Here is a 13469-nt window from a genome sequence, read left to right on the forward strand (position 1 = left end):
GATCTCGATCTTAGACATGAACTTAAGATATGCATATGAACATTGGACCTGAAACTTGGACCTAGATTTTCCAAGTTTTTTGGATATAACCTTTAAAAAAATCATTATTTATTTACTGAGAGAGACAGAGAGAGAGGAAGCACAAGTGGGAGAGGGGAAGAGAGGGAGTGAATCCCAAGCAGGCTCCACATTGCCAGTGCAGAGCCCAACATGGAGCTTGAACTCAAGAATTGTGAGACCATGACCTGAGCCAAAGTTGGAGGCTTAACCGACTGAGCCACCCAGGCACCCCTCTTGGATATAACCTTTACCTGGAATTTGGACCTGAACCTGGATTTTTTTATTTGGTCATTGGAGCTGGACATGAACATGAACTTTGAACCTGAACCTTGGAACTCAACCACAGACCTGGATTTGTTCAGTGTTTAGGAACTGACATTAGATCTGGACCTTGGTCAAGGATCTGACACATGCTTGGAGCTGGGACTCAGATTTCAATCTGTATCTTGGACTTAGGACCATGATCTGGATGATGTAAATGCACCTTGGACCTGGACCTTGGACCAGAATGTGTATATGAACGTGGACTAATCTTTGGATCTAAATCTGGACCTGGTTTTGGATGTTGGACTTAGACCTAAAGCTTTGATTTTACCTAGAACATATACTGGTTGTTGTTTTTTTTTTAATTAAAAAAATGTTTGTTTAAAATTTATTTATTTTTTGAGAGAGAGAGAGAGAATGAGCAGGGGAGGGGCAGAGAGAGAGGAAGAAAGAAAGAATTCCAGGCAGGCTCCATGGGGTTAGTGTGGCACCCAATGCAGGTCTCGATCTTACCAACTGGGAGATCATGACCTGAGCCAAAACCAAGACTTGGACACTCAACCAACTGAGCCATCCAGGTGCCCCTGGAACATATACTTTTGGCACTATACTTTGTCATTAGACATGGATCAGGACTTGTTACTTGGAACTGTATCTTGGACCTCAGATCTGAAATTTAAACCTGGTAGTGACCTGTATTCCTTGTACTTGACCTCATATCTGGCAATTGAATCTCTACCCAGATCTTGGACTTGGATCTCAAATCTTGCATTTCCTTGGATAATGGATCTTACCTGAAATATAGAAATTGTACCTACATTTGGATCTTTGACCTGGACCTGAATCTACGAACAAGATTTTGGATCTCACCAGTGAATTTTGGCAATGATCCTGGACCTCAGACCTGGATTTAGTTCTTAGGCTTCAGTCCTGGATGTAGATCTCAAATGTGAATATCAGACCTTAAAGCTGAACCTCATTTCTGGCCCCCAATCCTATAACTTAGAATGGATTATACATGTTCTTGGAACTAGAACTTCAATCTGGATCTTGGAACTGGAACTCAACCTTGTACTAGATATTCAAACTGGACTTCAGACATGGATTTAATCTGGATTTTGGACTCACCTTAGACCTGGGAAGTGGACCTAGAATTGGACCCTGGACTTGGTCATTGAACCTCTGAACTGGACCTGACTTTGGATCCAGACTTTGTGTCTTGACCTGAACCTGGACTTTGGAAGTGGTTGAATGTACCTCAACCTTGAACAGGTGTCTTGAATCTGGACTGTAAACCTGGACCTAGATTTAACATTAAATGCTGACATTGGACCTGAGCCTCAAATATGAACATAGATATTGGACTTGGACCATGGACCTCGACTTGGATCCAGATCTAGGATATAGTGTTTGGAACTAAACACTGGCCTGCCCCTGAACCTTGTTGTAGACGTTGGATATGGAATTGGCTTGTAAGTTAGTCCTGACATTAAACCTGGTCCTTGGACATGGACTTGGACTTTGATATTAGAAGTGTATCTTGGACATTGAATGTTCTAAACATGGATCTGCCCTTTGGACCTGAACTTAGGATGTGGATCTGCATTTGATCTTGGATACTTATGTTAGACTTGGCCTTTGGAAATGGACATGGATCTTGGACCTGGACCTTGACCTGAATGTTGGAATAGACTTAGGGACTTTGTTCTCAAACTCTGGACCTGGGCCTTGAACCTGGAACCTCAGACTTGGGGCTGGATCTTGGACTTGGCCCTTAGATCTCAAACTGGTCTTTGGACATAGAATTGGAACCTTGGACTTGGAACATCAAATCTCAATTGTGGAACTCTGTCTGTGATGTTGGACCTATCCTTAGACTTGGTCCTTGGTGATGGACCCAGGCCTTGGACCTTGTTACTTGAGCTTCAACTTCTAACCTAAGACTTTGATCTCATATCAAGACCTCAGACTTGGACATCAGACCTACATCAGGATATGACTTTAGATCTGGAATATTGATCTGAACCAGAATTCTAGACCTAGATTAGGGGAGCTTGGTCTTAGACTGGAATCTTGGTTTGAAACTCAACTTGTCCTGGACACTGAACTCAGACATAGGATTGATTTGGATCTTGCAACTATACCTTTAACTTTGACATCTAACGTTGGTCACAGAACTTGGATTTGGGGCATTTGTTTTGGTCTCTCTTGTGGGTGCTACGCCACCACCTTGGTATCTTTCCATGAGGGAGGGTAGCCTCAGACTTGGCTAGGAAGTAGAGTGCTTCCCCTGGCTGCTTATTGATAGCTGGCACTCCTAATCAATCTCCTTTGTCAGTTTGCCTGGAGTTTTCAGCTGGACTTTCTATTTAGTCTGTTTAGTCATGGGAAAGAATAGGCCAGATGGGCTGTCATCTAGTGCTGGGTTAGAGTTTGGGAAATGCCTCGTCTGGACCACCTTCTTCTGTTGTGTGAGGAGACCTAAGTGCCCTGTTGCTGTGTTGTTCCTCCAGTCCAGAAGTCTCAAACCATTTATCCTTCAGGCAACCTTCTAGAGTTCTCCTTGATTGTTTCTTGCATATTTTCAGGTTTATAGTTGTACTCAGCAGGGAGGAGCAGAGATAAATGGGTCTATACCATTTTGTCTAGACTGAAGTCAGTGCTCATTGCTGTTGTAGGTTACTCTGTTGAGAGTTTTGCTATAGAGATGAGCAGAGACATGAGACAGTGGCATGAAGGAGATGTGGTGTTAAGAAAGGTTTGCTTTTAAAATAATCTAAAAACGGAGGGGAGAAAAACATAAGAGACTCTTAAATACAAGAGAACAAACTGAGCGTTGCTGGAGGGGTTGTGGGTGGGTGGGAGGGGCTAAATGGGCAAGGGACATTAAGGAGGACACCTGTTGGGATGAGCACTGGGTGTCATATGCAGGGGATGAATCACTGGATTCTACTCATGAAATCATTATTGCACTGTATGCCAACTAACTTGGATGTAAAGAAAAAAAGAAAAAAAAAAAGAAACAAGAAAGGAAAAAGAATTGTTTGTTTAATTTATTAATGAGAGAAACTATAGCATGTTTGTAAGATCTATTTCTTGACGGTGCAGGAAGCATAGGAAATAATTACTTGAAAAGGTAGGAGGCAATAAGATCTCCTGTACAAATTTGGGAAAGCTTTAGATAGGAGCTTAGGTTTGTCCATTGCCCATCCTAACAGGAAGGAAGCAGAGTATGTGAGCACAGATGCAAGTAGGTACTCAGTGAGGTCTTGGGAGTCTGAGGAATTTCTCTCTTGACTGTTTGTTATCTTCCTGAAAGAGGAAGCAGGGTCAACAGCTAGACAGTGAAAAAGAAGGAAGAGGTTGTTGGAGATTTGGAGAGAGAATATATGAAAAAGTTACCTAGGAGAGTGGACTAGTGAATGGTCTAGATTTAGAAGACGTGACAGAGGGATACAGAAGACTATGATTTAAAAGTAGGATTTAGGGGTAACTGGGTGGCTCAGTCGGTTAAGCGACCAGCTCTTGATTTCAGCTCAGGTCACGATCTCATAGTTCTCAAGATTGAGACCCACGTCAGGCTCTGCACTTAGTGCAGAGCCTGTTGGGATTCTCTATCCCCCTCTCTCTCTGCCCCTCACCTGCTTGTGCTGTCTCTCTCTCTCTCTCAAAATAAGTAAATAAACATAAAAATTAAAAAAAAAATAAAAGTAGGATTTAGGGGTGCCTGGGTGGCTGTCAGTTAAGCATCCAACTCTTGGTTTCAGCTCATGATCTAGCAGTTCACGAGTTCAAGCCTCACGCAGGGCTCTGCGCTGACAGAGTAGAGCCTGCTTGGGATTCTCTCTCTCTCCCTCTTTCTCTTTGCCCTACTCCCCCTTCAAAATAAATAAATAAACTTAAAAAAAAAAGTAGGATTTAAAGACTTCAGAGATGGAGGAATCCTAAGTGATGTCAAAAGCCAGAGTATGAATAGCCTAGTTCTATTAACAAAGCAATGACTCCTATGTCTGGCACTGTGCTGGGCAACAGTGACAAAGGCATGAAGAAACCAGTCTCTTCCGGCGGGTTAGTGTGTAAGCCACACTGGAGTGGGCCGCTGAGACAAGGGGGATGAGCCTGTTAGCATAGACAACTAAGGTGGGTTCTTTGTCCAGAGAGGAAGAAACACAGGTAGCTGAAGGGGAAAGTGAGGTTAGAAAGATTTTGAAAAGTGGGAGACACTAAAACGGACTCAGTAGAGAGAGGTAAACGTGTACTAGAGACTAGAAAACCAAAAGAGCAAGATGGGATTCAGAGCACGTGGAAGGGCTGACTTAATGGGAAGCAGGGCCCTTTCCTATGTTGTAACAGTTAGAGAAGATGGGAGCATATGCAGGTACATTTCTAGATTCAGATGTAAGACTCCTAGGCATGTCACTCTAAGCCCAAAGGTAGTACAACAGCATAAATGCTTTAGCCCATTATCTTCCATGTGAGGTAAGCCCCTTATTGCCACAGAGATGCTGCTGTTGCCAAGGTCACAGTGACCTCCGTGCTGTCACATTTAGAGGTATTTTAAAGGCTTCATCCTGGACTTCTCAACATTCAACATTGCTTCATTCTCCAGAAACACTCTCTTGTCTTGACTTTCCTGATCCACACATCCTTGGTTTTTTCCTTCTTTGTCTGGCTATCTCTTCATCTCCTTTGTTAGCTTGTGCAAATATCTGTTTTCACAAATCCTATATAAATTTAAGGTTCCTCACTACTCCCAGTACGGTAGATTGTCATAATAATGGCCCCTTATGATTCATACCTCCCGGTATCAGTGCCCTCATGTGGTCTCTTCCCACATGGCCTCTGGGTTTGGCCACATGACTTGTTTTGGTCAATGGGATATTAGCAAACACGATATAGGCAGAAGCTTGCGAATGGGGGCCTGACCTCTTAGAACCCTGAAACAACCGTGCTATGAAGAAGCTCAGGATAAAAGACCATATTTGACCCATCTGCCAAATGCAGCCACATGAGTGAGTTCAAGTCAGACCAGCAGAACCACTCAAGCAATCCAGAGACACGTAAAAATAGACCATTATCGTGTTAAGCCAGTAAATTTTGAGATGATTTGTAATGCAGCAATAGACAACTGTCATCCTCAGCTACAACAGAGACACGGCTAACTTGACTGCTTTGTGCAAATCAGAAAAAAAGTGAATCATAAAAACATGCCTCTGCTAGCAGACACACCTTTATTCAAATAAAAGGTGCTCCTTCCCCCAGGATGCAGCCCTATACCACGCGCCCACACTCAGCGCTGGGTGCCTTTATGCACTAGAAAAGCTGCACACTGTGTGTGAACCTCCTGGGGGATTTCTACACAATTCTCTCCATTTAGCACAGACCGGAAACTTGGCTTCAGGAAAGGTTTAATTACTCCATGGAAGGAGAGAGAGAAAACACCTAGAGTAGGGCTCCTAGCCTTCAGGATTCAGTAGACTGACTTTTATTGAAGAAGGTAGGCCAAATGTTGCTTATATAGTCACTGCATTTTTCAGACAAGTCGATTAGGCAAACTCTTCTTTGAAAAAGATGACTAGTTCTCAGGAAAAAAGAGGAGCCATTATTCCTCTGAACCACCCATGAACGTTCTGGAAAAGAGGTAGATAGACAGCTAGATTCTAGAGGAGGTGGCAGTGAGGAGCTAGATCCTCAGGTAGGCGTGGTGCCCGGCAGAGATGGCGCCATGATCCCCAGGCCTCCCCGGTCCTACGAGGTCTCCGAGAGAAGCCTGGGCAATTCCACCAGTCTTCACAGACCCACAGGCCTGCGGCAGGCTGGTCCCGGGTCTCCTGCTCCGGCCGCGCAGTGGATGCCTCCCTCTGGACTATAGCGCACAGGGCCACAGCGCAGCTGCGGCTCCTCTTCCTCATACCAGCGCTGTTCACTGAAGTCAGGGAAGAAGGCCGCGATCTCTCTACTGGCTGAAACCACAGAGTCTGTAAGAGGAGGTAAGAAAGAGAAGGGGTTCTCATAGGGAGTGCAGGAAGGAGGTAAGAGGCAGTTAGAGTCAGATTCAGAAACCTGAGCCTCTAGTCCTGCTGACCCTCAGTCCTGGGGCCACATTTGCCCAGACGGCCACACAGGGCCAGAAATGCCTGGAGGGAGGAGAGTTCATGGCGGGATACCTGGCTCTCAACTCCCTCATAGGGCCTGACCACCAGCCCCAAATCATCCTCCCTCACTGTGGCCGAGGGCAGGGGAGGCAGACTCACCAGAGCCATGGGTTGTGTTGCGGGTGTCAGTGAGGCCAAAACTTCCACGAATTGAATCTGGGGCCACGTGACGTGCTTGAAACACTCTGGTGGGTCCCATCAGTGTCCTCCAAAGCTGGATGGCATCCTTGCGGGCAAGGATGTAGGCTCGGATTGGCCCACTGTGTACAAAAGGAGCAGGTGTCAGGAATCCGGCTATGTGGTCTAGGAGGGCAAACTGTGAGCAGGGCACAAATAAAGGGACATTCCACCCTGAGGGTTACCCTGCCTTTCTAGCTCAGTACCAACACTGCTTCAAACAGGAGGTGATGGAAGGCCCCTGCTGTGTACATGCAAAAGGCCACAGAGGTCAGCAGAGTTGTTAAGTAGCATTCAACAATACTCTTCTATAGCCACAGGACCAATAAGCACCATGGCAGGTGGCCACCAGGTCAGTGTTGGCTTAATCATGGCTCCAAGCCCATGTTTCTTCAGACATTTAACACCGATTACAACTTCAAAGAGCGTCACATGAAATTAACAAGTTTAGGAGCAACAGAGATAAATCTTGGTGGATAAAGATGCCCAAACCAAAATTAGAAGTACCTGGCCATGAACTCCACCAGCCGCTGATAGAAAAAACGACCTGCAAAGAGAGAGAGTAACTTCATCCAGACACTGGTGCCCAAGAGCACTTTTTGTACTTAGATCTCCTTACTTGGAATAATAAGAACCATTTTGGAAAAAAAGGAACAAGGAGTCTGATATACCTGGGTCTGAACACAGGCTCTGCCACTTACAGCCTGTGCAGTTTCAGGTAAGTCATTAATTTCCCCAGCTCAGGTTCCTAGTCCATGTGCTGGAGACCTAACAGTACCTACCTCATAGGGCTGTGGGGAAAATTCAGAGAAACCATGAGCATGAGGACAATGTCCGACAGAGTAAACATCCCCTATACCTACTGATATCATCAGGACATAAAACTAAATTTCCGGTTGGGCTACAAAGTAGAACCCTCCTAGAAAATATTTTTAAAAGATTGACAATCATGAAAAGTTTGTGTATAAAGCCAGACTTTAGAAAATGGCTATAACTTTACAGTTGGTAGGTCAGAGACAGCCTGCCATTATGTGTCCTTGCACACCTCGTGGGACAGAGAAGCCTCCCATTCAGAGGACTGCTGATCCTACCTTCGTGTTCTTGGTAAAACTTCTGGCAATCTTCTTTTCTCCACAGAAGTTCTCTCATTCGTACAATAAGGAACTTGTTGCTCAGAATCTGCTGATGAACAGCCTGGATAAACACCACATCAAAGATAAAAATCAGTCAAAGGGATGGGGTGCCTGGGTGGCTCAGTGGTTAAATGTCTGACTTCAGCTCAGGTCATGATCTCACGGTTCATGCGTTCAAGTCCCACATCAGATGAGCTTGAGCCCCACTTCAGGTGAGCTACAGCCACACTTCGAGTGAGCCCCGGCTTTCTCTCTTTCTGTCTCTGCCCTTCGTGGAATTCTGTCTCTCTGTGTCTCTCTCCCTCCCACCCTCCCTCTGTCTCTCTGCCCCCCTTTTTCTCTCTGCCCCTCACTCACTTGCACCCCTTCTTTCTCTCAAAACAAAACAAAAAAAGATACAAATAAGTCAAAAGGATGGGCTGCCTAGGTGGCTTAGTCGGGTAAGCACCTGACTTTGGCTCAGGATATGATCTCATGGATCACAGGTTCAAGCCCCACATCAGGCTGTCTGCTGTGGGCACAGAGCCGGCTTCAGATCCTCTGTTCCCCTCTCTCTCTACCCCTCTCCTGTGTGTGCGCATGGGCATACGTGCACTCTCTTTCTCTCTTTCAAAAATAAACATTTTAAAAAAATCAAAGTGACCATTTGAGTGAAAAGGAAATCCAGGCTGACCAAAAGAACCCATCAGAGCCCAGGACTTGATGGTCTGTGCTGTGTTGGGTCAGAAGAGAAAGAAGGTTGGGTGAGGTAAAGACCTTCAGTCACACGGCTAGAACATGAGCCTCTGGTGCCATCTCGGCCCCTCCCTTCAGCTGAAGCCCACACAACCCACCTCTCGGATCATCATACAAATCTCTTGATAGTGGTCCTGCCTTGAGTTTGTCCCACTCTCTCCAAACCATCACATGTGACAGATTAAAAACACCATAATTTATATGTCACACTCTGGTCAGAACTTTACTCATGGAATGAGGTATAACTACTTTAGGCCGGTGCTCAAGGCTGTACTTTCCTTGGCCTCCACCTCTTCCAATTCTCTCGTCCTGTCACCCCAGCCTGCTTGTGGCCCTCGGATCCACCACCCGCGTTCCTGCCTCAGCATCTCCCTCTGTGGAACACCTGCCCTCCTGTGCACTGACCAAAGTCTACCCTTCCTGCTGGCCAGGGCCCCGCACTTGCAGGCCACCATTCCTGACTGCTCTGGTCTTTCTCCGCACCACGGTGAGCTTTCCCAGCAGTGCTGTGCAGCGAGTACTTATCAAACTATCTTCGGCAGGACCCTACGATGACCCTCCCCCAGTCCCACCAAGATTCCGCACCCTACTCTACAGGGCTCTGAATACCATGCAACATGATTATGTTACATTACATGGCAAAAGGGATATTAAGGTTGCTATTAGTTGAATCAAAAAGATTATCCAGATGAGCCCAATTAATCACATGAGCTCTTTAAAAGCTGAGTTTTATCTGGCTAGGTACTAATGAGGAAGTCAGGTTTAAAGCATTCGAAGCACTGAACACGCTTTCCTGTCTTACAGATGGAGGGAGCTGTGTGATGAGGAATGTGAGTGGTCTCTAAAAACTGAAAGCAGTCTTCGCCTGAAGGCCAGCAAGGACGTGGGGACCTCAGTCTTAGAACCATAGGAACCAAATGCTGCCAACAACCTGAATGACTTTGGATGTGGATTCTTCCCCAGACCCTCCAGATAAGGACCTGGCCTGCTGATACCTTGACTTTGGCCTCGTGAGACCCTGAGGAAAAACTCAGCTGAATCTCCTGCACCTCTAAATTCTAGAATTGTGAGATAATAAATGTTTTAAGCTGCTAAATTTGTGGTAATTTGTTTCATAGCGATAGAAAACTAATATACACACATTGTCTAGAGGTTTGGTTCTTCTTCTTACTTTATTGGATCCTTATATTTTTTATCTGCCCCAATTCTCCAGTAGATTTTTAGTCTTCTCAGGGTCAGAGTCCATGGCTCCTAGCTTTACCTCCATGGCATCTTGCACAGGACTGTGCTGTCAGTCTTCACAAGTGGCCCTGTGGCACAGGAAACAGAAGCACTGCCCAGGACATACAGTAGAGTCTTAAGATTCCTTCTTACCTCCAGAATCAGGGGGTGAGCAACCGCATCAGGCTTGATCAGGGCCAGAGTGAGCTGGAGAGCCTGAGGGCTTCTCAAGATCGAGGTCATCTCACTCCTGCCATCAGAAAGCTGGATTAGGGACCCCTCAGTGCTGTGCTCCCCACCCTTCTTCCTCCGGAGCCATGCAGCCTTGCAAGCTAACAGCGGATCTCATTCCTGACACTCCCAAAGCATGTGGCAGTTACTTACAAAGAAGTTACCCATTCAGGAGAGATTCAAGTTTAAACTCTACCTGTCTCTGCAATATTCCCTTCCCTTCCTAATTTTTCTTGGTGTTTTAGAGGATTTACAATTTACATTGCTAAACAGCCTGGCCACAAAGGTACAATAACTGTTTCCATTCATAAGGCCTTCTATCCCATAGTGCTCTCCCATCGATTCTAGAATTGGAAAATTGGATGGACAAGAATTGGGATGTTCCCAGGACATCCCTGCAAAAAGTCTGCTGGATACCTACCATCTCTTATCTAATCTTACAGATAGGTCAGGACCTCCCCTGCCCAAATCAAATTCTTTTTTTTTTTAATTTTTTTTAATGTTTATTTATTTTTGAGACAGAGAGAGACACAGCATGAGCAGGGAAGGGGCAGAGAGAGAGGGAGACACAGAATGTGAAGCAGGCTCCAGGCTCTGAGCTGTCAGCACAGAGCCCGACGCGGGGCTCAAACTCATGAACTGTGAGATCATGACCTGAGCCGAAGTCGGACGCTTAACTGACTGAGCCACCCAGGCGCCCCCCAAATCAAATTCTTTAACACACTTGGTTGTCCTCAGGGCAAGGCTTGTGAACAAGCAACTCCAAGGTCAAGGACTAATTGTAACCATTTTGTATCTGTAGCAGCTGAAACACTGCCTGGGACAAAGGTCAGTTTTATTGACTAAATGAACCTATATAGTCTTATGCTATCCATCTTTGTATTTCTAGTGTCTAGCATGGTGTCAGTGTTCAACAAATAATTGTGGACAGGGCACCTGGGTAGCTAAGTCAGTTAAGTGTCCGACTTCAGCTCAGGTCATGATCTCGCATTTCATGAGTTCGAGTCCTACGTCGGGCTCTGTGCGGACAGCTCAGAGCCTGGAGTCGGCTTCAGATTCTGTGTCTCCCTCTTCCCCACTTATGCTCTCTCTCTCAAAAATAAACATTAAAAATTAAAAAAAATAATTGTGGACATGATATAAAGAATATAAAATATTTTATAAACCAGACTAAGAATTTTAGGTCTCTCTCAACTGTGAAATTTTATTCACATGTGAGAAACTGATCATCTCTTCAGGACTAAAGACTAGGTCTCAAAAGATTATCTGGTGGAGCTCCTAAATTTGCCAACAAATATGGAGAAGGCTTCCATGAACACACACAGGGACAGTCTGGACAACACCCTCATTTCCCTTAGGCTGAAAGTAGCCTGATGATCACGTTAAAGGCAGTGCTTGCTTACTCAAACCACAAAACGAAGTCCAGCCTAACTAGTGCAAGATCAGCCAACCCACTCTCCTTTGCATCTCAGGTTGTGAGTAACCCAAAAACAAGCGGAATCTTCACCATATATCTAGGGAGAAACAACCTTGACACGTCACCTCCCACCCCCTCCAAATCCATGTTATCACCAAGTTCTGGCAATTTTGCCTAAGCAATAGATCTCAAATCCATACAATCCTCTCCTCAAGGGCCACCACCCAGTCCAAGACATCATCAACCCTCCCCAGACTTCTGCAACAGCCTCCTCGATGGCCTCTCAATTTCTCCTCCTGCCAGCCTCTACAATCTGTTCTCCACACAGCAGCCAGTGAACTAAAAATACAAATCTAATCATATCAGTCCCCGCCTTAAGCTTTTGCCTGAGACCTTTTCACAGTCCAAAATGTGTTTCCTCTGGTTACCTCCTATTCACCCACTAGATCTTTTCTTTTAATATTTTTTGTTTTTTGATTTTTTTTAAGGGGGAGGGAGGGGCAGAGAGGAGAGAGAGAGAATCCCAAGCACACTCTTCATTGTCAGCGTAGACCACAATGCGAGCTCGATCAGATCACACCAACTCTGAGATCATGACCTGAGCCACCCTGGGCCCCTCACCCACTAGATCTTAGCTCACTTCCCCTATTACATCTTCTTGGACCTTTTCTTCAGTTACGTCTTCACCCTTTAGGCCGGCTGCATTAAAGCAGGGATCTGTTTTGCTCATGGTTTTATTCTCAGTACCTATGCAGAGTGCCTAGCACATAGCTGGCTCTCAAAAGTATTTGGTGAAATAATGAATGAATGAACCTCATCCAGCTATACCAAGGCCAAGATGCTAGGGGCTCTCTAGGGAAGGATGTGTTTCCTCTCCTAATGCCAACTATGTAATGACTGTCATGGCCCTCGGTTTACAACAAATGTTGACAGGTCAAGTAATTTGTTCAACTTAAAAGTCACTCCATCAGAGAATCATAAATTTGGGAGGTTGCCTAGGCATTCGCCGCCACACCGAAGGCACCCATTCCTCCGATTCCGGGAGGGCGGCGGCAAAGCCCCTCGTCCTCCTAGGCAAAGCGGGGACCTGCAGCCCTCCCCCAGCTCTGTCTCAGCTCTCCATTCTCTACCCTCACCCCGACACCCGAGGCCCAGTTCTCCAATCCCCCAGGCACTCAGCCCCATTTCTTGACACCGCCCCTCTCCTCGCTTAGCCGCCCCCCCCCCCCCCCCCCCGCCCTTCTCTAGGCCTGCAGCCGCGCGACTCCGGTCCTTTGTACCCAGGCTTAAGCCCATCCCAGATTCTGGGCTATTCGCGCCCCAGCCCGGATGGAGTTCAAGTCTAGATGCACCTGGTCTTCCACCGCGGCGCCTGGCCACCAGGCACCGCGACAGCTAGCCTGTGCGGCCCAAGCGGGGTCCTTCGGGCGTTCGGCCGGGCAGCCCTGCCGGGGGTCCTTACCGTGAAGCCGCGAGTGGAAGAGCCGGAAGTGGAGGCCAGGTGTGTGGATCCCGCGGGGAGACCGCGTTGTGGGAGCGGTCGGGTCGAAGGCCCGCAGCATGCAGCACGAAGACCGGCCCCGCTTGTGGTCCTTGTCTCTCTCTCCAGCGCTTGCCCCTGCCGTACGAGAGGACAGAGCCGTCTCGGGCCGGAACTGCCTCTCGGAGCCGGCGCGGGCGCGGGCGCCCTCAAGCGGGAGGGAGGGCCAGGCCGGAGTTCGCGGGCCGCAGTGCGCGGGGAGGTGGTGGCCTGGCAGTGGGCCGTGCTTGTTAGCGGGGCCGCTGGGACGGGCCTTGCCTGACTCGTTCTGTCTTACTTTTCTGTCTAGGATGGTGCGTGGCACATGGTTGCTGCCCAGTACTTGTCTGAGGTACGTGAAGGGCGAAGAACTGGTGCTCCCGATCGCGAGGGCAGAGGCAGCCATTGAAAGTCTTGAGCGATCCGTGGACACGAGAGAGCACAGCCAGTGTGGGGGTGGTGACGGAGGATGCGTGGCTGGGTCCAGGTGTACATAGGTCATGAGAGAAACTAGTCGTAAGGGCCTTGAACATGTCGCTAAGGAACTTGGGGTGCGG

General features: G+C 47.1%; 2 protein-coding genes and 1 long non-coding RNA gene across 9 annotated transcripts in view; 2 read left to right on the forward strand and 1 right to left on the reverse strand.

The window, feature by feature from the left end:
- Positions 1-5536: 5536 nt before the first annotated feature.
- NME6 (NME/NM23 nucleoside diphosphate kinase 6) lies at positions 5537-13079 on the reverse strand. Of its 5 annotated transcripts, none has more exons than XM_043587312.1 (6): positions 12856-13079; positions 9899-9995; positions 7748-7850; positions 7164-7203; positions 6579-6739; positions 5537-6302 (listed from the first exon to the last, which is right to left on the reverse strand). In XM_043587312.1, exons 2-6 carry the CDS (start codon positions 9986-9988, stop codon positions 6115-6117), a joined length of 582 nt encoding a protein of 193 aa, XP_043443247.1. In that variant the 5' UTR covers positions 9989-9995; positions 12856-13079; the 3' UTR covers positions 5537-6114. The 5 variants fall into 5 exon arrangements, with proteins under 5 accessions (XP_043443247.1, XP_043443251.1, XP_043443249.1 ...); XM_043587316.1 differs by lacking the exon at positions 12856-13079 and adding an exon at positions 12746-12844; XM_043587314.1 differs by lacking the exon at positions 12856-13079 and adding an exon at positions 12746-12841 and having other exon boundaries at positions 5537-6287.
- Positions 7846-9620, forward strand: LOC122487222. Its single transcript, XR_006298333.1, has 2 exons — positions 7846-8001; positions 9329-9620. It is a non-coding gene; the product is annotated as an uncharacterized LOC122487222 (long non-coding RNA).
- Positions 12839-13469, forward strand: part of FBXW12 (F-box and WD repeat domain containing 12) — a 76843-nt gene continuing 76212 nt past the window's right edge. For 2 of the 3 annotated variants that reach the window (XM_043587308.1, XM_043587310.1), the window contains exons 1-2: positions 12839-12894; positions 13223-13264. The gene's annotated coding sequence lies outside the window, so the exon portion shown is untranslated. The remainder of the gene's footprint in view (positions 12895-13222; positions 13265-13469) is intronic. The other variant, XM_043587309.1, reaches the window with a different exon arrangement.

Source organism: Prionailurus bengalensis, chromosome A2 (assembly GCF_016509475.1).
Source record: "Prionailurus bengalensis isolate Pbe53 chromosome A2, Fcat_Pben_1.1_paternal_pri, whole genome shotgun sequence".
In the NCBI taxonomy this organism is placed as follows: domain Eukaryota; kingdom Metazoa; phylum Chordata; class Mammalia; order Carnivora; family Felidae; genus Prionailurus; species Prionailurus bengalensis.

Bases quoted from the DNA above. Each gene is read 5' to 3' on its own strand.
- NME6 (XM_043587312.1), bottom strand. From the start codon at position 9,988: ATGACCTCGATCTTGAGAAGCCCTCAGGCTCTCCAGCTCACTCTGGCC. The intron at 7,851-9,898 runs GTAAGAAGGAAT...GTGTTTATCCAG, and splicing joins CTCACCCCCTGATTCTGGAG to GCTGTTCATCAGCAGATTCT. The intron at 6,740-7,163 runs GTACTTCTAATT...TTTTGTACACAG, and splicing joins CTGGTGGAGTTCATGGCCAG to TGGGCCAATCCGAGCCTACA.